Below are 27,970 nucleotides of genomic sequence, written 5' to 3'. Positions count from 1 at the left end.
CCCTATAATCATCTCTCTTTCCACTGGTTCTCAGCCAGCTAGCTTTCACCCATGCCTCAATCTCTGTTAGATACTGAGTAAGCAATCCTACTGCACAAGCAGGATTAGAACTTGAAGAGAGAGAAATATGGAGCTAGGCATCATCAGTATATTGAGGCATCATAACTCGTACTTCCTTACTAATGGCCACGTCTGCAGTTTGTGCAAAGTGGTGACAAAATGGAATCTCACAGAAGTCCACAAGACAACCCTCTGAGCAGCTGTCTAATGCAACCTCTGAGATCAAACAAAAAGAAAGGGAAAGCACCACTCTAAAGTGGGCCCATTTATGCATGTAGCTGCATCAATAAAACCTGTGTCAGTCCCTGTACACCACTTCAAATGCCTACAGGTGAATCAGTAAATACTCCACAGTCAATGGTATCAAAGGTAGCTACAGCTCTAAAAGAAACAACAGGGATACTTGATCTTCCTCCATCACCAAGAAGAGATCCTTAACCAAGACCACCAGTTCAGTCTCTGTACTATACCCAGGCGTAAGACCAAACTGAGCAATATAATCACCCCCTTCTCCTCTTTCTCACGGGGGGTTACCTACAGCGTGAGGCACCCGCTGCCCCAACACTGGCTTGTGGCTGGCTGTCCCCGCCCCCATGGGGGCTGCACTCCCACACGCAAGGCCAGGGCCGGCTGCAGAACCCACGGAGAGCACGCGCAACCCCAGGCACGGAGAACAAGGGGCGGAGGGGGCCGACTTAGAGGGAAGAGAATCGTGCGCATGCGCGGTTAACTCGGCGTTGAGTGAACGAGCTGCGTGGAAGAGCCCATTATGTATTGAAGGGTGTACGCCGTTAAAGTAGTTTTTTCCCCGCTCTTTCCCCCAGGACTCTGCCAGGAAGTTGCGCCTCATTTTGGTAAGTACTGCTAGTCCGCATCTTTCTGGCCGTCGCGTTTTTCCCTAACCCTCGCTATAGAATAATTCCGCCGAGATAGTACAGGCCGTCGTGATCTGTCCAATCAAAAAGAGGGTCCTGTAAATGTTATTAGTTGCTAGGTAGAAACAGCTTGCGCGCACGCGCACACACCAAGAACTGCAGCGGTAATGACTTCATCGCCTGCCTCAGGCCGCTTTTCCCTCGCAATGAGCGGGGCATTTCTTTTGATTGGCAGACTCGTACCCAAAGACAAGTATATTCCTGCACCAGTGGCCTCAGAGTGCCGGCGTCTCCACGTTCCCAAAAGCTGGAGCCCAATGAAAGGGAGTCAATAGCGGCCCGAGAGGCCGGTGGATGGACAGCGCCGCCAGCCAATCGCGTGTCACAGAAGGGGGCGGCCCCCCCCCGGAAGGCGGTGGCTGGGCGAGGGCGGAGCGTTGCTAGGGAAGCGCTGGTGGGGAGGGCCAGGGCGGCGGGGCCTGCGACGCTGGCCGAGTTCATATAGCTGGTGGGGCCCGCGCTTCCCCCTGCACCCCACTCCCCTCGGAGCCCGCCCTCCTCCCCCTTCTGCACCCCCCCCCAGGGACCTGCCTCCCACATCTCAACCCCCGGCCTCCTTCTCTGCACCCCACTCCCCTGGGAGCCCGCCCTCCCCTCCCTTCATCCCCTAGGGACCTGCCGCCCTCCCCCTCTCAGCACCCCCCAGGTACCTGCCTCCCCTTCTGCACCCCACTCTCCTCGGAGCCCACCCTCCTTCTCTGCACCCCCCAGGGACCTGCCTTCCCCCACTCCACCCCCTCCTTCGGCACACACACACCAAGACCTGCCCTTCCTCTCTGCACCCCCCCCCTTGCCCCATTGGGACCCGCTGCCGTGGTCCCGCCTGCTGATTCGCCCCTGCTCAGCCCTTCAGTGATTGTTTAAGGCTCTTTTCCCCACAGGCTCCAGCACCCTCCCCTGAGGCAGCCATCATCACCATAACCCCCCGGGAACGGTCCCCGGTCCCCCTCGTGGCAGCACGGAGCATGGTGAAACTAGCTGCAAAGTGCATCCTGACAGGTGAGCTTGTCATCTGGAGTCCAGTGCTTAATTTGTGCCAGGACTGAGCCCCGGCACCTCTGGGGTCAGCCTTCATACCAATTGTACATCAGTTATAAATGTAAAATAATTGCTTGACCCCCAGCACCTCTTTCATTACAAATTAAGCATTGCTGGAGTCCATCTGGGGTTTGCTGTTCCACCTGACCCAAAATAATGCGTCAGCTGAGGGGTTGAATAATGGCCAAAATGGTCCAATGTTTTAAAACACTGATTTATGAGAATGATAATGAAAGACAGCAAGACTCTGCGATCTCCAGGAGCCCTAGATACTTAGACCTACTTGAAAAAAACAAGTTACTCAGCTGAATTATCTTGACTCCAAACTATGCAATAAATAATTGCCCCAGTAGTCAAATGAAAAAGCTAGACCACCACCTGCAGCAGGGCATTCTTGCTCAAATAGTTGACAGTGGCCAAATACTAGGCAATCAGCTAACCAGTGAATTGATGTTATTTGACCAGTCAATTGACCAGCTTGCCAAGCCTACACCGATCTCTCGCCATGTTGTTATTGTTAGCTGTTATTTGTGTTATGGTAGCAGCCCAAATGTCCATTAGGCGAGATAAGGACTGCATTGCACTAGGTGTTGTGCATGCAAATAGAGACAGTCCGTGCCCCAAACAACTTGCTGTCTAAATAGACAAGGCAATAGACAAGACATAAGGTGGAATGGGGCACAGAGAGGGGAAGTGATTTGCCCAAGGTCACATGGCAGGTCACTAGTAGAGCAGTGAACAGAGCCCAGATTTCCTGACTCCCTATGCAGTGCCCTGTCCACTAGATCAGAGTGCCTCAACAACACTGCTTCATTTTGTACAGCAGCCTTCATATCAATTGTACTTCAGTTAGACTGTTGTTAAATACAATTGCATAAAAAGCAGAAAGTAACAAACTAAGAGGTACAGATGAGGAAAAGGATGTTTTCAGATGAGATATTTAATATGATGGAGAGCCACTGAAAAAGAAAGATGCAGGATGAAAGAGAAAGTTCTCTTCACAACAATGGAAAGATGATGTGACAGGAAGGTCAAGAGAAGCAGAGCGGGGAGCCAAGACCAGCTTCATGAAATAAGCTGGAGCATTTCTATTAGTGCTGAAGGAAAAAAATATGTCAGGAATAAGGATGATTACAAACAAGAAAAAAAAATTATGGTGTTAGTCTAGTTGCAAATAAAAGAAAGGCAGATGTGTCCAAGGAGGTTGCTCTTGCTCAAGAGAAGCACAAGTTGATCTGAAAGAAGCTGAGGTAAAGCTGCAAGTTTGTTTGACCATGACAGACTGTTGAGAAGTATGTACAGTTGAATGCTATCAAGTATAATAGAAGCAAGACATCTTATGTAGAGCTAAGAAAGGCATAGGTGTAGTTTCACTTCTATTTTATGGGGGGGCAGCTCCAGCCAGGCCAACAAGGCTGTGCAGAGGGGGCAAATTCCATGCCTGCTGGGGCTTGCAGGTTGAGGGGGGGCAACACCCCCCATGTTTCCCCAATTTATGCCCATGATGAAAGGGGCTAGGTAAAAGGAAAGATTCTCACTTCCCTCTGGCTTCAGGAACCTCCAAAGCGGGCAGATCTTAACACAGAAGAGGAGCCACTACAGATTAAAGGGGGAAAGAGAACACAATTAGGTAGGAGCATAAACATCAGAGGAGGGAACAAAAAACTCACATGTACCTACTCATCTGGAGGAGAGAGTGGCTCACATGGCTGAGAGTTGCACTGAGGTCAAGGAGAATGAGAAGAGAAAAAGAGTGTTCATTAGCAGAAAGAAAGAGATGGTTAACTATATGATGGACATCATATAGTTATTCCTTTGTTATTTCCAGGGAAGATTTACGGTCAAGAATATTGTTGTGTAAGCTAATTGCAGAGAAAAGGGGAAGGTTAAGGCTAGGGCAGTAGTTAGACAGGGTGAAGGGAGTGTATTTAAAGAAGGTGGTAAACAGTGTTTTGATTTTTTTTTTTTTTTTTTTTTTTTAGAAGAATGGGGAAGGTATTGGAGGCCAAAGGAATTAGTAACATTAGGAATAGCATAGGGAGCAATGGTGGAAAGATAGGACCAAACTAAAGGAAAAAGGCAGGCAATGTTAAATTACTGTAATAAAGTATAATGATGGATTGGAGTGCAGCGAAAGAATGGAGCAAGGGAAGAGAAGAATGTCACTAATGGGGCATGCAGTGTTGTTGTTGGTCTCAGGATATTAGCGAGACAAGATGGGTGAGGTAATATCTTATTGGTCCAGCTTCTGTTCCTTTTGTACCCTCTCAAAACAATTTATTTTCCCAACCCTGCTGCTAAACTATCCAATAATCCTGTTTCAATACATGAAATAGAATTAGTACTCAAAGGGCAGAGCAACAAATCAATGTACATAGTTTACTTTTCCAGTTGCATTAAATTCAGGCTTAATTTTTTCCTAAGAACTGTGTCAGCTGAGCCCAGGGTGAGAGAGACAAGCTTTGGAGCATATACAGAGCTTTTCTTCAGGTCCTGAAGAAGACTTCTGTGCAAGCTTGAAAACTTGTCTCTCACCATCAGAAGCTGGTGCAATAAAAGCTATTATCTCACCTACCTTGTCTCACTAATGGGGCAATCAAGCTGAAAGAAGACACCAAATTAGATAAGAATTTGCACTGAGAGGTGGAAACAAAATAATTTTCTGCAGTTTGGGACAGGGTGTAAAGAAGCATCATGTCATGAAACAAGGAGGTAAAAATGGCAACACCCATTTTTTCATGTTCTCTCTGTATATATATATCTTCCTACTGTATTTTCCACTGCATACATCTGATGAAGTGGGTTTCAGCCCATGAAAACTTATGCCCAAATACATTTGTTAATCTCTGGGGTGCCACAAGTACTCCTCTTCTTTTTTCTTTTTTCTTCTTTTTTTTTTTTTTTCTGATACAGACTAACATGGCTATCACTCTGAAAGGAGGTAATGGTCTATTAAACTATGCATTAGCCTCCCCAGGGAAACAATAGGCTGGTCAAAGCACTAGAGAACATACTGTAGGGAACAATCCTGAACTGGTCAAGGATGAGCTAGATCAGCGGCTCCCAAACTTTATTGTTTCATGTACTGCCTTCTTAAGAAGTTGTGAAGTGAACTCCATGAGCTAACAGAGCATTTCCATCTTAATTTGTGGGCCCAATTCAGCCCTATTATAAGCGGATACCGCTATCTATATAATAGGATTTCAAGATTGTGACTCTGAAGCCTAGAATGTCTGCTGAGTCAGTGTGAAGCAAAGGAAACAGCTACAAGCATGGCTGAGAGCTCTTGTTCAGGATCTCACCAGGTTCAGTCAGTACTGGTCCCTGTGAGAACCAGGTGGAAAGTTGGAGTCCAAAGGTTCTGTGGCAGCCGAATGTGACAGCTAATCAGAGAAGGTGGGAATAACAACTACTTGGGGTAACAAGGAGGTGGAGCAGGTGTGAGCGCAAACTTTGGGAACATGTACAAATAGCACCCTTGCTCATTGCAACACAGCTCATGAAACAAGAGCTCCATTTTCAGCTTTTTTACACACATGACTACGAAGTATACCCATGCAATAGCATAGGCTTTCAGCTACTAGTATGAAATATATTTACTGTAGGCCTAAATTTGGCCTAGGAGTCTGAGCAAGAGTCACTACCCAGAATACTCTTCGTGCTCCTGACATATGTGTAGCTTTCCCACTCTGCCTCAAAACACAGTGTGTACATACTATGGTAAGGTCAAAATTTACCCCCTTCCTGGGTTCAGCTTTATTAACAAAGTAACTCAACACACAATATTAATTCCAGGCTTGGTTGCTTCCTAGAATCCCTCCTTATGAGCTGTTCAGCCTAGACCTCTAGACCCTTTGCGCTGGGTAGGCCAGCACAAAGGAGGTAGAAAGTATGAGTATATCCTGTGGGAACACCAGGATAGCTCTTTGCCAGCTTCACAGGAGATCCTGTTGTAGAGTGTATTCCAGGGAGTATACTGTGCAGTCTTAAGATCCAGCAATTCAGTGCCACTGCTATGGCCCATAGGGACTGTTGCAGCAGGAGCCTAAATTAGGGCAGCCCAGGGGGATAACCTACACTCGGGGGCCAAACCAGCACCTGGTATTCCCAAAATAGGGGCAGCACAAGCCATCTCCCTACTGTCCCTGCACCCGGCTTTTATGGGTATGAATCAGGATTTCACTCGAGAGAGTGACACTCACTTCACTTATGTCCAGGATGGAGCTAACAAGCCACCTGCAGCAGGAGTTGCTTAGCATCTCCCAGCAGGGGCAACACCTGCTAAGTGGGGGAGGGTTCATAGGACAACACTACCACCCTCTTGCAATTCTCCAGTAGCATGAATGACCTGATCGTCCCACAAACACATTTGGATTTTGGGAGATTTGTAATGTTAAGAGAGGAAGGTCTATCCAGACCTTTCTCCTCTCCTATTCCACAGTTTTTGTCTTCACATTGAGATATGCCTGAGTAGTTTTGGGAATCTTTAATTGTCCCAGGCTAGAAAGGATACAGGGCTGACCCGTGAATTTCAGAACAAATGGCAAGTCTGCCTTTATGTTTATGGGCCTCTCAGCCATGGATATTGCAGACACCTAAAGCCAGCTCTGCACATGCAATAGCAACTCTCGTTTCACAACTTAGACAATTGTCCTATTGATTTTTCTGGCTTTCTTGCCTGTTGTGACTGGAATGGGTAAAATTGCAAATGCAGGTAACAAAAAGCTCTTTTGAAGATTTGGTGGGAATGGGATTGAGGGGAGGGGAAATGAGATTGTCCATCCAAGACTAAACAAAGTTGCTTTGGCCATGCAGGTGACTCAGCAGTAGGGAAGAGTGCTTTGTCCCAGATGTTCTGCAATGATGGAGCTCATTTCCAGAAAAACTACACACTGGTAAGCTTTGTGGGATGATACACACAGGACAGGGATTGAGGGAGGACACCGGGCTCAATCTGCCATCGGGTGACTTCTCTAAAGCTCCATGAGTGAAGAATGGGAAACTCCAGGCAGAATGAATTATTGAGGGCTGGTTTTAGCTATTGACAGGCCTTTACACTGATGCATTAAAGGGGGTGTCTAGTAGAGTTTTCTTTCAAAATACTTAGACACCAGGCTGTAAAGAGAAGCTGACTAACATCATAGTAGATTTCCATATACCTAGGGAGTTGGCTTCAAAGTTTAACACACAGTAAACTAATTGCAGTAGTTTCCTTCTGTATCAGAATCTTCACAAGCTAGTGTGGTCTTAGACAATTTCCCATTTTCAGGGAGCTCCAAGGGAAAATGGTTTGCTGCAGGAAGAAGCTGCTTACTCCAAGTAGAATATCTGAGTGTGGAATGTATGCTCTTCACTATACAAACACGAAAATATGCGCCATGGCCCCAAGCTATTGAAATCTAAAGAAATCATTCCGAGAGGAAGAGGGTGCAGTTTTCAGCCCTTCTATATACAAAACATTAATGGTGATAGGTGTATAGAAGCAGGATGAAAAATAAGTCCTGTCCTATGTATTATACATTGAAATAAAGACCAAAAGGAAAACTGGATAATAGAAATAGAAGAGGCAAAAAGGAAAAGAGGCTGGGGGAGGGGCAGAGAAAGTGGAACAGGCATAAAAAGAGGACCCCCTAATCCTATGTGCCAGGTACAGCAAAGCACCTGTGAAGGATCACATGGTCAGTGCAGAGGATTCAGAGGGATGTTTTGGAGCAACCAAGCAGAGAGGAACCAGTGAGTCTTGACCCAGCTCTAGATCTGAAGTTGTCAACCAATATCCTGATATATGAGTAAATCTCCAGAGGCTGGTTCTTTTCCATCGCGTTTCCCCATGTGAGCAAGTCTCTAGGGGTTGACAGTAAGATTGTAAGAAAGTTTAGAGAGAAGTCCTGAAGAAGAGCTCTGTATAAGCTCAAAAGCTTGTTTGTCTCACCAAAATAGAAGATATTACCTCACCCACCCTGTCTGTCTAATATCCTAGCACCAACATAGCTAGAAAAATACTGCCTGCAACATGTAAGAAAGTTTGTCATTAGGACTTTAGGAAGTGTTATTGTGAAGTTGGTTCTCCACGGTCTTAGTTTGATGGTATTCTGGTGATCTAAGGTGATTGCTGCACCCTAGAGCATAGTGTGTAAGTGGACAGTCCTCTACAATCCCTGCTGATCAATGTTTTCCTGGTTCTGCTTGACAGACGACAGGCGTGGAACTGTTGGTGAAGACTGTATCTGTTCCAGAGACAAGTAATAGTGTGGTGAGCCCTGCTGTGTCACAAATAGGGACAGAAGGAGATCTTCAGAGCACAAAGTCCATCTATTACGTGGATGTCTGACATGTCTTATTCTCTTGGATGGACTCACCAGAGCTTTACTTGGATATTAAGTTGGAAACCTGATACACTGATCATGCGCTAAGATAATACAAATAATAAATTAAAATAATTAAGCACACTAGCTGATTTTTTTTCAGTGATAAACTTATTTTTAAAACATACATGTTTACATATTCAGCAGCAACATGACTTCTTAAATTGAAGCTCTCACCAATCCACTTAGGGCCCTGCACTGCCATGTAGGATACCCAGGTATAATTCCAATTCCCCAAAACAGTGGAGACTGGGCCCTATCCAGACTGCTGTGTGTTAATGCTCTGCACTACCATTAAGATATAGGTATATTCAGGTTAGCATCCCAGTCTCTTGTTCCACAGATCTAGTTGGAGGTCGGAATGGAGACCGGGCCTGGTGCACTGCAGGGAAGACCTTTTCACTGTTTATGCAGGAAATCCAACTACTGCTTTGCACTTGCTCTCTGGGGTAGGTGCACTGTGGAGGTTGTGAGCTTAGCCACTGGGGCATCAGGCTACTTTGCTGTGGTTGAACAAGAAGCAAGTGTGACAGCTTCTAGTGTACACCTCCCAAACCCTTCCCCAAATAGAATCATAGAAATGTAGGACTGGGTGGGACCTCAAGAGGTCATCAAGTTCAGTCCCCTGTGCTGTGGCAGGACCATGTTAATCTAGACCATCCCTGACAGGCATTTGTCCAGCCTGTTCTTAAAAACCTCCAATGATGAGGATTCCACATCCTCCCTTGGAAACTTGTTCTATTTCTAACTACAAGGGTAGTTAAGCAAGTTTTTCCTAATATCTAACCTAAATCTCCCTTGCTGCAGATTAAGCCCATTGTTTCTTGTCCTACCTTCAGTGGACATGGAGAACAATTGATCACCGTCTGCTTTATAACAATCCTTAACATATTTGAAGCCTGTTATCAGGTCCCCGCTCAGTCTTCTTTTTTGAAGACTAAACATGCCCAGTTTCTTTAACCTTTCCTCATAGTCAGGTTTTCTAAACCTGTTATCTTTGTTGCTCTTCTCTGAACACAGTACTCCAGCTGAGGCCTCACCATACCTAGTAGAATGGGACAGCTACCTCCTATGTCTTACGAACAGCACTCCTGTTAATACACCCCGGAGTGATATTAGCCTTTTTTGCAACTGCATCACACTGCTGGCTCATATTTTGTTTCTGATCCACTATAACCCCCAAATCCTTTTCATGATCTTCCATGCAAAAACCTTCTTTCTGCTTTCAGGAACTCTTCCTTTTTGACTCAGCGGGCAAAGAACTGTTTTCTGAGATGATAGAGAAACTGGCAAGTATCATGTAGTAGTCCTCTTGTTCCTAAAGAGGGGCTTTTGCTGTGAAAAGGATCTGAGCTACCCAGTCTGGGAGATGTAGCAAGCCTTGGCCTGAGTGGAAGTGGGAGAAATTCCTCTCGGTTACCTATGACCCCTGTTCCTTTACATCTTGAAACTTGGAACAATACTGTAGGGAATCGGTTCCAAAGGAAAGGAGGTGGGATCCCAGAGGAAGCTCCTTTGGCTCTTAAAAAGAAATGGGAATACTAAACTGAGATAACTGTGTGGATGTTTTTGGTTTTTTATGGGCGTTTTTAGAGGAACTTCCATTTTGCCAATTCTAGTGTATCAGATTTTTGCCTTCAGCCTGATCTTTCTGTTCCACAGAGACTCTGCCTTCTGTTGGGGCATAGAACTTCCCTTGACTTCTCACATTCCAGCAAGTGTGTCCCTGTCCCCACCTACATTAGGGACCTTTCAGTTGTATCATCTAATTTTGATGCATAGGGTCAGCTAATTGAGCATGAGGTTCCATTATATCAGACTCCTTTTATTTCTGTCCTGGAATGTGTTTCCCATACAGACACGTCTTCTCTGGGGATGTATTGGCAATTGGCCACATCAGTTTAATTAGAGCTGACAATATCTCTCTCTTGATGTACAGTGGGAGCAGCCCAATGCCCTGTGTATTGTGTATGATGTCACCAATGAACAGTCTTTCAACAGCTGTGCCAAGTGGCTGGAGAAGCTGAGGGCACGGACACTTGGAATGCACCTTCCAGGTAGGAGATGGTGAGATTCTTTGCACCCATTCTCATGTTTTGTAGCAGCGTCTTTTCCCCATTGAGATGTGGCATAAAGCATTATCTTAAATCCAAGCCAGGCATGGCTTCCTCCAACTCACCCGGTCTATGAGTAGAACAGACCAGGGAAGAGCATATTCCAGGTGATTTCCTTGCCGTCCTCTCTAGCACCTTCTTTAAGTCTAGCAATCCAATTTTTTTCCTCCCCTGTTTTCTAACTCACCCACCAGGTTTTCTGGTATTTATTGCTAACAATTCAGCATTTCTGTTTTCTTTTCCTTTGTTTCACACTTTTTGTAGGTGTCTTAGTGGGGAATAAAACAGACCTGATTGGTCGACGAGTTGTGGAGCAGAAACGGGCACAGGAGTGGGCTGAGATCCATGGCCTGCAATACTGTGAGACATCAGTGGTGAGTGTCTTCTCTCTTCTCCATCTGTGGAAGTGGGTGTCTTCTCTTTTGAGGGCTCTGTTACAATCCTTTATCATTTAATCCACTCCCAGTATCAATGTGGGATTTTTTTATCAAGCAGTTAAGAGTAGAAATAGTTCAATGCTTCCTCCGTCCGTTTTTCACAACGTCGCTTCTCTCTTTACAGAAGGAGATGGAGAACATCGAAGCCCCTTTCCACATATTGGCAAACTCATTCCACCGTCTCTACAGAGAGAAGGTGGAAACCTTTCACTCACTAGTGTGAGGGCCTTGGGTATAGCAACTTGCTTAGCCCCCGTGGGGTTTCTTTTAGTCCGGAAACACCCTGATGCCTAGAATCCCACAGACTGGAAGATGGAGAGAAAGTGAGAGATGGGTTGTTGTTTTTTCCCCTTGTGACCATTTCCTGACCATTCAAATTAAACCAGAAATAAATATGGGGAAAGGCAGCATTTCTGAGGTTGAGACCTGGTGTTTCTTTCATGTCTCCTGACGTGGTTTTCTTCTCCATGAAAATCTGTTGGACAGTTGGGAGCTACAGAATGGAAATTGCCATCCTTCTGCTTTGAGATTGCCCCGTCTGTTTCCTGCTAGAAACACGGATCAGATGATTGGGTGGGGTTTTGAGATGGGGAAGGAGTAGGGAGGCTAATGGGACATGTCTCACATTGGACAGCCCAGCACTGACATATATCTGAAGGGGGTAGGACTGAGGAGGGCCTTGCACCTGGAAAGCACATTCACTAGCAGGGCTGGAATAGACTTGGGCTCAGAGTCTGTTGAGATGTGTCCAGCAATTGTGGCATGAAGTGTGACATCTGCAGGGATTCTTCTTGACTCAGGAATGGTTCTGAGATGTGCCTACAGATTGGGGCTTGGCTTACGTTCCCAGGTTCATCAGTTTGGAGCCCACTGCCCTGCTGATGTAGTTTGTGACCCTAATCTATGTTTCTGACTTCTCAGAGCCTAGTTCTTACTCTGACTTGGCTCATTTTCTCTCCCTCTTAGAAGCTGTCTGGCTGCCAGGAGCTTTTCCTCTGTACCTCTCATAACTTGGTAATGCAGTGCCCTCTGCTGGTCCCAGGTCACAGACGTGCCAAAGAAGATGCCACTGTGTTGTAGTGAGCAAGAATTGTGCTCCTATCTTCCTTTCCAACCTCCCAGATCAGAGCCATCCCTTGGGTAGGGCAAATCAGGGCAACCACTCCAGGCCCTGCACTTGGTGTGATTGGCTGGCACGGTCACTCCCAGAAGAGATGAATCCGTCACTTCCACCCTGGACCCCGCACCCCCCCTAGGGATGGCCCTTTATCCCGAGGAGGAGTACCCAGGATTTCAAATAGATAATTTCTCCTGCTCTCTCTCCCGCTCCCCCCAGGCTTGCCTTTGTTTTGTGTGTTTGGGATGTGGAGGGTGTTGCTAAGTAAATTCAGTAGCGTTACCTCCTTACTAGGTCCAGTTTTCCAGTCTCTTGGTCAAATGAGAACCTCATTTTGTTGTTCAATTTTCACCATCCATTCTCGCATTTCCTAGCTGATCACTTGGTTCTGGTATCACTAGTGCAAACAGGACACAGGAGGAGAAAGAGGCCGCCTGGCTCTAAACTATTGAGAGTCAGCAGAGCGACTTGTCCAGGTTGAGGTTTGGTGTTACGAATTATACCCGATAGGTCACGCACAGGAACTGCTGCGAATTATACCCGATAGATCACGCACAGTTCGAGTCTAGGCTGAGGCACATGAACAAAGTCCACAACTGCAGAGTTCCCAAAGATACTAAGTTTATTACGCTCGAGTGTGGTGCCCCCGCTAATCAGGAGGGGACCCCGCATGCAGGTTATACAAAGATTATATACCTTTTAGCAAAGCATGTTGCCCTTGTGCATCAGAAACCTTAGCCAATAGACAAACCCTTGCCTTATCTACCACCTATCACTGCTAGATACATTCCCTGTGCTAGACCATTACTTCAATTACATTACATGGTCCTAAAGCAATGCATCAGTAGCCTTTCTTATCAGGATGGGAGGCTCACATCAAGGCCAGGAGGCAGGGAGTTAGGAACAGACAAAGATCAGAAACCAGGAGTCGAGACAGGCTGGAAACAAGGGGGAGGGTTTTCACAGGAATGCAGTATCTAAGGAACACTCCTCTTGGTGCATGATGTGCTTGCTTTTAGACAATGGTGGGCCCCAAACCAAAATGGAGTCACATATGCTAACTTTTCCTTAACTTTGGTGTGGGGAGGCGCAACATCTCTAGGTAGAATTCTTGTCTCTGATATAATACTGATACAGCATGTGTGAGAACCCTTTCAGGTCTCCAGTGCAAGGAAATGCACTGCAGTTAGGCAAAACATCTGTGCAATTCAAGGTAGGATGTAGTTCTTTTCTTCCAGAAGAGGGTCAATTGCAGAGATTCTTGTCTGCTTCCAAGGTCACAACATCTTCCCTTGGCTAAGGGGTGCTGATTTTTCTGGGGTGTGCACTGAGTCATTTCTCTGAGACAAGCTTTCCAGGAATCTCTGCTCTTGGTGGGTTGGATGTAATGCATCTAAGTAGGAGTTGTGGAGGCAGGAGCCAGCCACCTCCAGCTGCTGTGAATAAGATATAATTATTTTTAGTACTGTGCTGAGTTAGTCAAAGAACTTTAGAACTAAAAGCTCACTTTGATTTCATGGCTCCTCCTACAGTTTTACTAGTAACATGCTTCTGTTACATGATGGATCTTTTCATATTTAAAATATTTTGCCAAGTGTGTCTTTGCCACCTGTGGCATGATCTGTGGAGGATTAATACCTTGGGGATGGGAGATAAGGGGAAACCCATGTGATTTTTATCTGGGAACGACTTTCTGTCTGCCCCAGAAAAACCTGCCATAGCTCTTAATGACTGAAGAAGAGCTCTGTGTAAGCTCAAAAGTTTGTCTCTCTGACCAACACAAGTTGGTCCAAGAAAAGATATTACCTCACTTACCTTGTCTCTCTAATATCCTGGGACCAACACAGCTACAACACCACTGCAAATAGCTCTTAATAAACAGTCTGTAAAATGGAGATGGGTGAATGTTTTTCACTGAATGAAAGCAAAAGCCGGAGAATCTAATTAGAAGAATGCTTACGGTGCTGATTGGTGATTTATAAGGTAGCTGCTTCTTACAAGTTAGTGAAGAAAAATGTATCCCATTCAGGGAAAGATGTATTGCCTGAGAGTGCAAATGTGTAGTCTAACTAGCTAGCTGTAGGGATTTATCTGCTGCTCCTTTTCCTCTTCCCACAGGCCCTGTCTAGAGGAAGAAAACAGGTTGTGTTTAAAACATGGTGCCTAACCTGCTTCAACACACATTTTGAGCACTCGTGTAGACATGATTTAATGTCTTTTAAAATGTTTGCTGGTCATGGTCCTCCAAAGGGAGGAACTTTGGTTTGACTATATTCAGCTAATGCGTTTCAAAGGCATTATATCCTGTCTGCTCTAGTATTTTAAAACATGTCAGCTTGTTTCCCTAGTGTAAACATGGCCCAGTTGGGGAGGTTGGTATTGGCGTGGAGAAGGGGTGCCTGAGAGCTAGGTGGTTTGAGAGTTTGTTGTGGCAGGGAGGCTGTGGATGCTCAGTATGTCTGTGCATAAGGGCGCTTGGGGTAGCTAGGTGAGCTATGGGGGGAGCCTGGAGCAGCTGGGTGCATGGGATGTGTGAGGAAAGAGTCTGGGGCCCATATTGGTTTCCTCACGCTTTCTGTGATCACGGTCAAACCTACATTCCTCCCTTTGGAGGATTGACCTGCCGTCACCTCTTCCTTTGGGTTTTGTGCTCCTGTCGCAGTTCCGTGGCTTGCGTTCAGAGGGGAGAGCAGTGAGCAGAGCAACAGAGAAATGCCTGCTGAGCAAGAAACCTTGCTGTCTCCCTGCAACTCTACCGCTTCCTCCAACTGTGCAGGACTCCGTTCCCAGAGTGGATTGTGAAAGCCCAGGACAGTCCCAGCCAAACCAGGACAGCTAGAAATTCTTCAGGGTAAAAATCAAATAGTCCTGAATGTACCAAGTTCCCTTCAACAGTACATAATCCTTCAGTCTCCTTTTTCCTATCTGCTTGCATGGCTGAGCAAGCACTTCTTTTTCTTCAATCTCCCCTCTCAGCTTCCCAGTGGCTCATTTTCATAACCCTGTTTCACTGAGCCCCTCGTTAGCTCTTTCGCTGCTCACCTTAGTATGAAATATCACAGGTTGTTTGTCATCTGTCTTTGTCATTTCCCCAGAAAACCAAGTGGTATTGCTTCTCAGCAAGGTTAATGAAAGAAAAATCTGGAGTTTTTAGACCAAACCATTTTGGAGAGATGAGCCGAAAATGGTTGCACACATTTTCAAACGTGAACTTCCAGTAAAATTGAAAAATGTTAAAACTCCTGATTTTTCACCAAACTTCCCAGAAACATTCTACTCTGGAATAAGCTGCAGCATGTAAAATTTCAGGAAGATCAGCTTCTCTTGCAGAAGCTAGTGGGAATGTAAAAACTGAGCTTACAATGAGAAGTTTGCGTTCAAGCTCAACAATGGAACAGTCCCTGCTGCTCTGTAATAAATGGTTGAACACCCTGAAACAGGGAGGTCAGAGCAGATTCTTCAAGACATTAATTAATCTGGGAGTCTCAAGCATTCAGAAAGGACATCTTGTAGATAAATTATATCACATTAATATACTATTTGGCCCAAATTCATCCTAGTATAACTTCACTGACATCAAGGGATAGATTTGATCTTTTATGTCCATTGACTCCTTTGGGTAAGGTTCCTTTGTACAATTCATATCTTGGGCAGGATCGACCCTGGAGACAAGAATGGCAGAAGGCACAATGTTGTTGAGGTTGAAAGGAATAGGGAAAGGGAGAGGTTACTGTGTTCGGGGAGTACAAAAAGGGCTAAGCTGTAAAATAGGAATTAAACTGGGCGCTGGGCAGGCTCCAGCAAGAAATGTATAATCCATCCCAATTAGGAACTGTCTCTCAAGAGAAACCCCGAGCCTGATGCAGATGCTGACAACAGGGAGAAACACTGCATTTCTAGTCTCTGTGCAGCTTTGGCTTTCTGTCTTTTGCTCAAGGCTGAGGGCTCTGCTTTCGGCACCACACCTAAAACATTCAGGTGAGAATTGCTTCCAGTTGCCATTCTGCCTTCCTGTCCCTCTGTGCTTGGACCTCCATTGTGATGAGTCCCTTACTGATAGCAGAGAGACATTTCCATTCTTCCCACTGTCAGTCCTGGGGACTCCGCTCCCCCTGCACTGTCAGTCACCTCTCCCACAACCTGAGCAGATATCCGATTCCTTGCCTGTCTCTCTTAATGGATAGCTGCCAACTATGCCGGTTCTGATCAAGTAGTTTTTCCATCTGGTGGACTGCACTCCAGGCTAACCAGGCACAGGGTCCTGGGGCTGTGCTGTTATGTACTTAGGGAGTGCCAGAAGTTTCAGAACTGAGGTGGAGGGCTGAGGAGGAGCTGTTAAAGGGCTGTGTTCACAGGCCCATCCTCCCCTTTACACTGAGGGCCCATCTTCCCTCCACAGTCAGAATGTTGTTTCCTCCTACTGTTGTCATCTTGTCTTAAGAGTCCTGTCCTCTTGGCCACTGGCTCATGGTTCTTGACCTAGAACAACAAGAGGGTGGGGGGAAGCTGCTCCGTCGCAGTTAAGGTTTCCCGGTCCTTTCCAATAAATGCTCTTCAGGGGGTCATCGAGTCCTGATTCCCAGCCAGGCTGCCCTGAAAGCCCAAGGGTGTAGCTCCGTCCAAGGTGTATTCCCCTGGCGGGATGGCCCCTGGCTAAGTGCTGGCAGCCTAGTCCTGGCTCTGCTGGAGTTGCTGCAATGTAACGTTCACAGACACTGGCTCTTCTCATTCTGACTTGGAGTTGTTTTTTTTTTCCCCTTGGGGGAGTTTCTCTTGTTCTGTCACAGCCTCACATAACTCCTCCCCTGGAGCGATTTGTCAGTGAAGCCTGGATTTGCTCTTTTCCCTGGTCTCTGAGATAAAATCCAAATCTGACAATGTTTATAGGGGAAATGTGACAGACCTTGCGTGTCAGGCTGGGGTCGGGGATGGGGTCAATTTGATGAGGTTCCCTCCAGCCAGACATGCATCAACTGGAGAAATGTGGAGCCTGTAATCTCTCTGCATGAGTACTGGAAAAATACCCAATGCCTGTCCCAGCCAGCAAGGGGCACTGAAGGAGTGGGCAGAGGAGAATATGCAGAGGAGAGATCAACTTCTGTGTCTCAGACAACCAGGGGAATTGCAAGAGCAAAGGGGAAGGAGAATATGCAAGAAGGAGTGAATCTCTGTCCCACCTCATTGAGGGCACCAGAGGAATTGAGTGGAAGGAGACATGGGGAAATACCAATATTTGCCCAGTTCATGGAGTTTACTGTGGAGAACAGAATGGAAGAAGGAATGACCAACCTCCATCCTGGCAAGAGGGAGAGCTTCAGGAAACAGGACAGAGGTTTGGGGTTTTGATGTTGGAGTCAGGCTCAACAAGGGTACGCTCAAGATTGAGATGTCTGGAACAGGGTCTGTTTGGGGATGTCATAGCTGCAAAGGATATGGCAGTGACAGGTTGGGCTCAAGATGTCAGTGCCAGGGTCAGAGCAAGGGGTGGCCATGAAGGGTCAGCGTGGCGGTGTTGGAACTATGGTGGTGATGTGGGGCTGAGCCGATGCATGTAGTCTCAAGGATGTAGGCCTGAGTCATATCAAGAACAATAATGTGGGTCTGGGATAACAAGAGTAGGGTCAACATGGGGAAGTTGGAGCTACAGGCAGTGGTACCAGGATCGAGGGAGCAAAGCATGGAGGATAGGATGCTGGGGACCTGGAGCTGGAAAGTGTACACCGGTAGGGGCTGAGGACACTCTGGTGAGAGTCAGTGTAGCTTTGTTGGAGAGGTGGATTGAAATCATTGTCGTAGTATACAAGGTCCCTGGATAAAGCTGGACAGATACCTAAAAATATTTTCCGCAAATATTTGTGTGAATTAAAACATCGGTTATCTCTGGCCACATCTGCAGCCCTACTGTATTTTTCTTTCCCCAAAGATTTCAGTGATCCAGTCGTGCAAACACTTGCAGAAAGCAAATTGTAAATTCATGTGTGAATTATTTGCCCCAGCAACCTGAATATAGAAGTTACGTTCATCCATTCAGAGAGCCGAAACAAAACCACATGACTCGTCACCAATCACAACTAACCCAAACATCCTGAATTTTGTGTTGCATACTCAGCAAAGACTGTTCACAATCAAGTCATGCAGCAAAAGAACTCAACAACTATTGACAAATTCAAGAAAATTGCAATCTCCACATAGACATTCTGCAAACAGAAAAAATGGCTAAATTAAATGAGCAAATTACTTGCCATAAATAATTCACCCAGCTCTTCCTGTGAAAGACGTATTTTATTGTGTGTGCTTCAGTTGTTTGGTCTTTTAAGTCTAAGCGAAGCATCACTGACTCCTCTTTTTTGTATTTAATCAGTTTCATGTGGACTTGGTGCAATGTTACTAGGACTTGTTTTTGTGGGGGTGGGGGGGTTTCAACCTAAGCATTTTGTAGCTGGGAGTAATGGGGCTCAGGGGCTGTTTGGAGGGCATCACGCTCAAAGCCAGCTGATGGGGATGTCAGAACATGGGGTCTGGAGGAGATAGCCTTGAGGTGTTGGGATGGTGGGTTTCATAGCTGATGTTCACATGAAGATACTCAGGCTGAGGTCAGTGTGACTATGCTGGGCTTGAGGAAAATGTATGGGTTGTTGGGACAGAAGGAGTGTGGACTGAAACAAGGTTGGCCATGGGTCGGCATGGGGATCTTGGGGCTGGGTACCCGTGGAATTCAGGGGACTGTAGCCAGCATCATGGGTGGGACTCAGATCTGTGTGGAGGTACTTGGGGTGGAGAACTGTGCTATGCGTGGTGCTATGACTCACAGAAGAGCCCTAAACTCAAAGGAATAAATAAGCCCTTTCATCCATTGTGATCTGCCCACCCACTGAAACCCTCAGGATGTTTCTCTTGGGCAAGGATTGAGTCACGGCTACTGCTGACGACCCTGTCACCCGAGTCTGCCTAGTGGTGTCGTTTTTACTATTTACCGAGATAGGAGACACTGCTAAGCAGAAGTGACAGGAGCTTGCAGGAGAGACGGGGCAGAGCACGTGGCTGAAGAGGAAGCTGCCGGACATCAGGCAGTTATATATGCTTCAGTATCTAGCTGCCTCCCAACATCTCCCATAGCATTGCCCACAATTCCCACTCACCTTTGTGCCGCTGAGGCTGTCCCAACATACCTCTGGCATGCTGCCTGTGCCCTGCACCCCCGTGCTGCACCTCCTGCACCTACCTAACACCCATCTTTCTGGAGTCTAAAGCCACAGCCCGGAAGAAGCACTTCACATCCTATCCCTTGGCATGCATGCCTGCCGCTGTCCACCTGGGGCCCAGCACAGAGTTCAAGCATTGGTTGGCTCTATGGTCTGGCAGGAAACTGGGCTGGTATCAGGACAGTGCCTGAGCTTGGTGTGTATCTGTCTGGGGGGGGGTTCCAGGCAGGCACCCCTTTGCCCCCCCATCAGACTGCACTCGTTTATTATACCATCTGTTTTCTCAGTGCTGGAGATGATGCTGGGGATATGTGACTTGGGGCACTCAGGCGGAAACTGGCCTGCACAAGGCCGGCCATGTGTTTGCCTCCTAGCAATGCAACGGTCAGCAGCAAATTCTTTGCCGCTGCCTCCTCTCAGTAGGGGAGAGAGAGAGCATGGGCCTGGGTGTGTAGGAGACACAGAGAGATGGACTGTGTGGAGGTGGGAGAGAGAGACAGAGATGGGCCAGTGTGTGAGGGTGAGAGAGATGAACCATGTGAAGGAGGGACAGACAGATGGGCAGTGTGTGGGAGCGAGGAAGAGAAATTAACTGATGGAGGGAGAGACAGACAGATGCACTGTGTGTGGGAAAGAGAGAAGGACTGGCTGGAGGAGGGAGAGAGAGAGAGCTGTGAAGGAGAGAGAGAGGCAAATTTGGCAGTTGTGAGCAGGGAGAGAGATGGACTGCATGAAGGAGAGAATGTGGGGAGAGAGACTACAGTAATGAGTGCGTTAGAAAGGCCATAGATGACTGGATGGATGGAGATGGATACACAGTGTGACAAAGATATTGTGTGAGTGGAAGGGAGAGGGGCTGTGAGAAGGAGCAAGTGAGCGAGGAGAGAGAGGTGGCAAGAGAGGAGGAGACATCCATCTGAATGGCGGATGATATCTTCAACAGGCTCTGTGGGCGAAAGTGGGGGTGGGGGGATGTGTGGTGGGGAGGGGTTACTGGTCCTAGGCGTATATAAGAACAAGAGAGACTAATAGTGTGTGAGCTCTTCCATGTGTGGGGGTTTGAGGTTCCCTTACCACACACTGGGAGAGGAGACTGCAGGGCAGAGTTCGGAGACTGGCAATGTCCCCCTGGTACTAGCAAGGAGCACTCAGGCTAGGTTAGGGTGAACTGACAAGACAGAGAAAGGTGTTCCCAGTCCTGAGGATGCAGAGAAAAGTAAACATTCCCTGGGCATTAGCACAGAGCGCTTTCCCTTTATTAGGGTTCAGGATGCCCTAGAGCATTACACTGCAAGCTGTTGACTAGTTGTTTCTGGTGGGTTGTTTGAATGAGTTTAAAATGACAGAACAAGTATGGTTGTGTTGGTTTTTTCTCACCCTGTTCTTCCAGTGTGGGTTCTCAGGTGGGACATGCACCCTCTCTTCTCCCAACCCGGTCTGAGCCCATGGCCACCATCTTCATTTTCTTTTTTTCCTGGTCTTTTAGCAACCATCTTTCCCCTCTTTCTCCATCTGACTCCAACTGTCCCGTTGTTCTTTTGGCTACATCACCTCTTTTCTGTTCTTTTTTCCTCTCTTTTTTCAGTCTCTTTCTTTCTCTACGACTTTCTTATCTTCTAGATTTCTCTCAGCCTCTCATCTTCCCTGTCCCTTCTTCTCTGTGTTCCAGACTCTCTCTCTCCCAGATTATAGGTCTTTCTCTTTTTGCTTCATCTTACTTCTTCTGGTTACACTGTTTCAAGTCTTGTTTTCTCTCCTTAGCCCCTTTATCCCTTTCTGTCCCTGGCTGTCTGCCTCCTTTCTCTCACTCTCTGGCTGTCTCTCTTGAACTAGGTTGTGAATTCTATCAGCATCAGAGCAGGGCAAACTGTAAAACTGAAGTTCCCGGAGGGCCAGGTTGTGATCATTTTATTTTAGCAATGTCCTTGGATGTATAAAGGTGTTTGGGGGGAGGGGCAGCATGTGTGCTGGGTGGGGGAAGAGAGGGGAGTTCAGGCCAGAGCAAATGGAGCTTTAGACTAATATAGGTCAGTTGCAGACAAGAGTCCCAGTGGTCTGTGTAAAAGAGGAGTGGCTTGTAACTTTGGGCTAGATACTGGAAAGATGGCAACTGAAGAGTTTTACCCAAATGGTGGATGGATCAGACACACAAGTGCACATGAGCAGGCAAGAGCCATATCATCCAAGAATGCAACTAATAGTGAGTAGGATGAGACTCTGACCCTGCGCAATTGGCTACTCCTCTCCCAGGTATCTCTCCAGCTCAGAGAGTTTATGGGAATTTCCTGAAATTCCAGGCAGCTGGTTCTAATCCTGCTTCTTCTGTTCAGCTCCTTGTCCTGTGCTCTGAGTATGGAGGTCAGAGGCATTGCTGGCAGACCCCTCCCTAATGTCCTCAGCCGTGCTGCCTGATGGTTGTCTCAAAAGAAATGGCAGCAAATAATCCACAAGCAGAGTAAACTAGTTAATGACACTCAGAGGAGAAAGACAGCCCCTCCCCCCATATTTGATATTGCAATGAAATGGCTAGGATGTGTGTTCAAGCTGCCTTTTGCTAGCTGGAATCAGAACTGTCCAACTGTGTGTCAAAGACCAAAACAGCTAGTGGAGATTCTCCTTTAGGTCAAGTGGCAAGAGCCTGGAATTTTGGAGCAGAAGGACCAAATTCTGTCCCTGGTGATACCATGAAATCCTGAGCTGCCATGGTGTGTAGCATAGTGACAACTGTGAAGTGACCTAGCTGGCCACAGATTTGCCACAATATGTGTGAACAGATGCCTCTCTCCCTCCAGACAGCTCCCAGATACTACACAGGGCCACATTAACACACATCATCATAGTGTACAGTAGATGATAGATAATAATAGCCCTTGATTATACACCCAAATCATAGCCTCTGAAATCCTAGCTTAATTTCTACTAAGATTTTTTAAAAATAGGATCTTAAAGTTAAGCTTATAAATCAATATTTAGGCACCTAAATAAGTAGCCAGATTTCCAGAGGTGCTGAGTTTCTGTAGTTTTCTGTAAAGACAGTTGGAGCCGCTGTCTGCTCAGTGCATTTGAAAATCAGTCCACTTATTAGGTGCCTAAATATGAAGTTAAGAGATTAAGCAGGTTTTTTTAAAAAAAATATCTTGGTCTTCATTCCTGAAGAACAGAATAATAGTCCTAGCCTATCTATGACTTCTGTCTATGACAGGTTCTTATACTATGCCCATCACCATGGTGTCTGAGTGCCTCTGTGGTGTCTGACATGCTTAGTCTGACATGTTTAGCAAAGTTCTTCTATATGGGTTCACTTTATGGTTCCTAAAATTTGTAATACAGGATTGTGTCATATGAAATATTTTCAGGGTTGCCTACAGCAGCTGTGTATCTACAGATGGCAAAACTCCCATTGATTTCAAAGGAGCCAGGGCTTCACCCATTATGATTTGAGCTTCTATATGTTTGACCCCTCTGAGCTCCTGTACTCACAAAGTTCCTAAATAGTCTTTAGGTCGTATATTTCTCTAGATTTGTTCCTCTGCAATGTCAGACGTGCTCTTACTAATGAATTCCAAAGGGTCAGCTGCTTTCCCCCTTTGGATCTTGCACTGTGACAGAAGTTTTGATTTGCCCATAACATTTCTTAGAAAATTTCCTGTCTTCATCATTAGCTCTGACTCGCACAGCTGGATGTTAGAGAAGTGAGAGGATCTGTATGTCATTGCCGATCCCGAAACTAGCCAGTCTTTTGTGGCAAGAGGGCTGAGGATGGCCTAAAGGGGAGAGAGGAACATGTGGGTGGCCTGTGGCAGAGAGGCCTGCATCATTTCCAGTGGCTGCACTGGGAAAGTAAATCTGTTCCTTATGAGATTCAGCTGATGAAGTTTCTATGATGCTTCTGTAGAGGATCAAATGGAGGGTGCTTGTGTTAACAGTGGACTGTGGCTTTGGCAGATGAAAGTGAAAAGGGTGAGGCCGCACAGGGGCTTTTTCTGCACTACTATAATATAATCATAGAAGTGTAGGGCTGGAAAGGACCTTGAAAAGTCATCTGGTCCTGCCCCCTGCACTGTGGCAGGACCAAGTAAACCTAGACCATTGCTGACAGGTGTTTGTCCAGCTTGTTTTTAAAAGTTTCCAATGGTGGGGAGTCCACAACCTCCTTTGGAAGCCTGTTCCAGAGCTTAGCAACCCTTATAGTTAGAAAGTTTTTCATAATATCTAGCCTAAATCTCCCTTGCTGCAGATTAAACCCGTTACTCCTTGTCCAACCTTCAATGGACATGATTTGTTCCTTAAGTACCCTAGTATGAATTTCATCTTGCCCTGCTGACTTAGATAACTCTAACTTATCTAAATATTCTTTAACCTGTTCTTCTCTGCCATGTACACAGGGAGAAGGTCTGCTACCAATAAATATTGATCAATGTCAGAGTGAATAATCCCCATTGTAGGCCTCACTTTCCCTTGCCATTCATTTTCCTGCTTATGCTGCCAGGAAGCCTTTCAAAATCCTTCCATTTAGGTACAATTAGATTTCTCTCCCTCTCTCCTCACTCGTATTCTCTGTTTTTCTCTCTTCCTCTTGATTACTGGTTTATTTGCATGAAAACAGGGACCGTGTTTCCTTATCAGCCAGTCCACTCCTGCAATGTATTTCCCTACTGGAGTTTCACATATTTTTTCCTGTGAAATCATTAGCTCACCAGTGGACCCTAAATCTGACCTGAAGGGACCAGCCCTCCTCCTGAAGTGTGAACAGAATCCAGGGCTAGAGAATGTTCTCATTGTAATTAATGGGAGTTTTGGCAATGGCTTCAGTGGGAATGAGGCCGCCTGTCTCTGAATGTTGTTCAGTTCTAGCCTTACGTGCATATACACTGCTCCCCCAGTGAGGTCCCATCCTTGTGCCTTCTACTCAAAGCAGTTCCTGACCACAGAATAATTCTACATCCCATTCACAAACCCTCTGCCGACAATGGGCAAATGGCTTTTCCTTCTTTGCTGTTTCTAGCTTTGCAATTCAGACATTAGCTCATCCTTGTGTGCGGCCTCCCCAAGCCATTCGGCATGACACCTGGTTCTGGAATTTGATGCCAGGGTTGCATGTGTCTGTGTGCTTGTGGGTGGATGTGTGGGGAAGGGCAGGTGTTTATGGAGGATTTGGTCAGAAGGGTAGGGGCCAGGAGTGGCTATGACAGGTGGATTTCTGTGGGGTATTGGTCTGTATGTGGGTGGAGGGATTAGGTACATGTATCGGTGTGAAAGAGTAGGCAGATGGGGGTTGTGCAGGGAGGTGTGCAAAGCTGGGTACTAAGGGGAAGCATAAGGAGGATTAGATGTGTATGGGGTTCGTGGCATGTGCTCTGTTTGTGCAACAGTGTGTGAAGGGTTAAATGTGCTGGTGGGAGTGAGGAAAGTGTTCTCCCCGATTTTCTTTGCGAGTCCCATCCAATAAATCTGTGTTAGCCTCGGTAAGGATACTTTAGTAATTCTGGCTGGAGTGACTTAGCAGCAGCCTGCCCTCTGTTAGAGCTAATGGGTTACATGCATTGATTTCTTTCCTATTCCTATTGATCAGGCAGTTGCTGAACATACAAAACCCACCACAGCATGGAAAGAGGGACAGAGGTAAAACAGTTCACATCCCAGAAAGCCAGCTCTGTGGAGAATTTGCTATAGAAACCGTGTCCATCTCTGCTGCCTGTCTCACCCAAAGGAGGGATAGTATTTCTCTGGTGGAAGAAATCCACCCACAAGGCCCAAGAGGTGACATTTAGCAGCATGTGATTAAAAAGGGGTTAGAATGAATGCAACACAGAAAGGTCTATTTGGGGAGCAGTGTGTGTGCACTTCGGGAAATTCCTGGACCGAGGGACCATTTAGACCGCCTGGTTTTTTTTTAAATCTCATCCCAAGAAAAGTGGAGAATGATGTGTGTGTTTGCATGTATTTGTGTGTGTGTGTTGGGGGGGGGATGCCAGTATTAATTTAACTTGGAGACTGAATTCCCCTCTTACTCTGGGAAAAGACAGGACAGGACAGGGCAGGGTTGACTGGAAAGAATCAGGTGGAGGCAAAAAATTCAAGCTGTAACGGTCATGGAGAAGAGGGACAATGACTAGGAGAGGACAAGGGAGGTGAAATGAGGGCAAAGATGAGAGGGAGGAGGTGATTAGATAAAGGGAGGAAGACAATACGGCCCTTATCCCATCCAGAAGCCCTAGGTGCTGTTTGTGCACCATAGTACTCATCCTTTCCTTGGAGATTTATTTTGTTCTTTGATCTGGTAGAACAAACAGAGAATAGAATCCTAAAATCACAGATCAGTGAGACCCCACTTAAACTTTGGAGAGCAAGGATGGTCTTGGAGTTGAAGCATGGAAGTTGGGATTCAGGAAATTGACGGCTGGTCTGCACAACAAAGTTAGCACGTCTTACCTACATTGCTCAGAGCTGTGAAAAATTTCATGCCCTGCAATGTAATTAAGTCAACCTAAGCCCCGGGGTAGACACTGTGAGGTTGACAGAAGAATTCCAATGAATTTACAACAGCAACAGAAGAACCCTTTCTGTCACTGTCTACACTACAGAGCAGCTACAGCACTGCAGCTGTGCCACTGTAGCATTTCTAGTGTAGACATGCTCCTAGTTTCAATTCCAGCTCTGCCACAGACTTCCTGTGTGACCTTGAGCTAGTCACTTAGAACCTCATCCAAATCCCACTGAAATCAATGGAAAGACTCCCATAGACTTCAATGGGCTTTGCATCAGGCTCCTGATCTCTCTATACCTCAGTCCCCTATCTGCAAAATGTGGATAATAATACTTTATGAGAGTGGGACGAGCATAAATGCATTAACGTGTGTGGGGTACTTAGATACTATGGTGATGGATGCCATATGGAAACCTAGTGAGAGAGTGTGTTATCAACTCCACCTTCCTTTGCTCAGATACCTAGTTGCCTCTGTCATGGTTCCACTCCTTCCGAACAAATTACCTTTTCCTCTGCCTCTGGAGATAGCTCTTCTTCTGCACCAATATCACTCCTCTATGGAGTCCTACAAGTTTTAATTCTTGACCTCTTTCCTACCCACCTTCTTCCTCCAAGTCATATTGGCCCATGGAGTTACACTACAGACAAATTTGGCCTTTTATACGTATGTTTAATCTTAAATCACTTCAGTCACTTTTATGGTTAGACAAGGAGGCTGGGAGTCAGGACTCTTGGGTTCTCCCAGCTGTATCAGTGATTCACAGTGTGGTCTTGGCAAAAGCACACTTAACTTTTCTTTCCTCAGCTCACTCATTTGTAAAATGTGTATAACAATCCCAACCTCATTTAGATGTTGTGAGACTGATGGTTGTAAAATACTGTGGGATCTTCAGATGAAAGACATTAATGAAGTGTTGTTACTTATGGATTGTAGATAGCTTTTGATACCATTAATGACTGCTCTGTTTAGCCTCTCTGCTTGTCTCACCCATATCCTTTTATGGCTTTTTTCCTGACCTCCAGCTAAATATCTCAGACTGAAGTGCATCTTTTGGATAAAAGGAGCCCTCTTAAGGACTCATCCCCTTCCACAACTCAGATCTCCCTCTTGTCTCCGCTGTCCACTTGGCATCATGCATGACTCTGAATTCTCCTTTTCCCACATCTCCTATATCTGTGCTGCTGCCTACTACCATCTCCACATTGCCTATGAATACAACTGCCTCAGCTCCATCACTACTCCATGTTTACATCTCCTCTCAACTTTGGCTCTGGCAACTCCTCCCTCTATGACTTCCCTGGATCCTTCGATTCCAGCATATGCAGAATATCACTGTCTGCCTTCTCACACCTACCAAAAAGCTCCACTGGATCACCCAGTCCTCAAACACCTCCTCATCCCTTTCATAATCTAATTCAGAGTTGCCCTGTCTGCTTTTAATGTTCTCCTGTGAACTTGCTTCAGCCCACTTCATGCACTTGGTCTCTTTCTTTACACCTTCCCCACATCCTTCACTGACCTAGTACGGTCTCTTTCTCTCTCCTCCCCAAATCACATCACTTCTGGTGCAAGAACCTTCTTGTCTTCTGCTTTTGCCACCTTAGACAGATTTCCTATATCTTTCTGTTTTATCACTCCATTTCATTTCAAATAGCATTCAGATCTCCTTTTTCTCCCATAGCCTATTACTGTCTCTCCCATTGATCTGTAGTTGTATTGCATAGTTCTGTTTAAAGCATATAGTAGTATCTTATTGTAGCTCTGTTATAAAAATCTGCAACTGTTGTTATTCTGTAATGCATTTTTGTATTAAAATGATTCTCTGTATAAAAGATGAACTCTACACTGTATCTCGCCAAAGTATGAGCAGCAGCAGCTGTATGCAACATTAAAGATTTTGAGTGATTATGTGATTTTGTTTCCTTTGCCTCTTTGCTGTAATTGGTTCTATTTCTCTATCATGTCATTGCGGATGGTAGAGAAATTATTCAGAATGGTCCAAAGGCATATAACTAGGATAGTGGGAAAGGAAAAACTTGGTGAGACGCTATATTAGATCCTGAGCCCCCTTAATTCCCATTGCAGTCCATGGAAACTTAAGGTGCTTGTCATCCTGCAGGATTGCACTCTAGTACATTGTGGAATAGCCTCCCAAGGGAAGGATCTCCTATTGCTTGTGTAATTTGAAACTATATTGGTCAAAGCACTAGAAAA

General features: G+C 46.0%; 1 protein-coding gene across 5 annotated transcripts; it reads left to right on the top strand.

Moving 5' to 3' along the window:
• Window positions 1-765: 765 nt before the first annotated feature.
• On the top strand, window positions 766-27,583 carry IFT27 (intraflagellar transport 27). Of its 5 annotated transcripts, none has more exons than XM_084620940.1 (8): window positions 766-914; window positions 1,877-1,994; window positions 6,849-6,928; window positions 8,227-8,286; window positions 9,628-9,687; window positions 10,338-10,455; window positions 10,777-10,886; window positions 11,074-11,359. In XM_084620940.1, exons 2-8 carry the CDS (start codon window positions 1,961-1,963, stop codon window positions 11,170-11,172), a joined length of 561 nt encoding a protein of 186 aa, XP_084477066.1. In that variant the 5' UTR covers window positions 766-914; window positions 1,877-1,960; the 3' UTR covers window positions 11,173-11,359. The 5 variants fall into 5 exon arrangements, with proteins under 5 accessions (XP_084477066.1, XP_084477067.1, XP_084477068.1 ...); XM_084620941.1 differs by lacking the exon at window positions 766-914 and adding an exon at window positions 1,077-1,099; XM_084620942.1 differs by lacking the exons at window positions 766-914; window positions 11,074-11,359 and adding exons at window positions 1,108-1,443; window positions 24,841-27,583.
• The last annotated feature ends 387 nt before the right edge of the window (window positions 27,584-27,970 follow it).

Source organism: Lepidochelys olivacea (genome assembly GCF_965140295.1).
Source record: "Lepidochelys olivacea isolate rLepOli2 genome assembly, chromosome: 1".
NCBI lineage: Eukaryota > Metazoa > Chordata > Testudines > Cheloniidae > Lepidochelys > Lepidochelys olivacea.
Note: the sequence above shows the minus strand (reverse complement) of the source record. Positions and strands in the feature narration are given on the sequence as shown.

Excerpts from the sequence above, each read along its gene's own strand:
- IFT27 (XM_084620940.1), top strand. The coding sequence starts at position 1,961 with ATGGTGAAACTAGCTGCAAAGTGCATCCTGACAG. Across the intron at positions 9,688-10,337 it reads CTGAGATGATAGAGAAACTG|TGGGAGCAGCCCAATGCCCT; the intron begins GCAAGTATCATG and ends CTTGATGTACAG. Across the intron at positions 10,456-10,776 it reads ACTTGGAATGCACCTTCCAG|GTGTCTTAGTGGGGAATAAA; the intron begins GTAGGAGATGGT and ends CACTTTTTGTAG.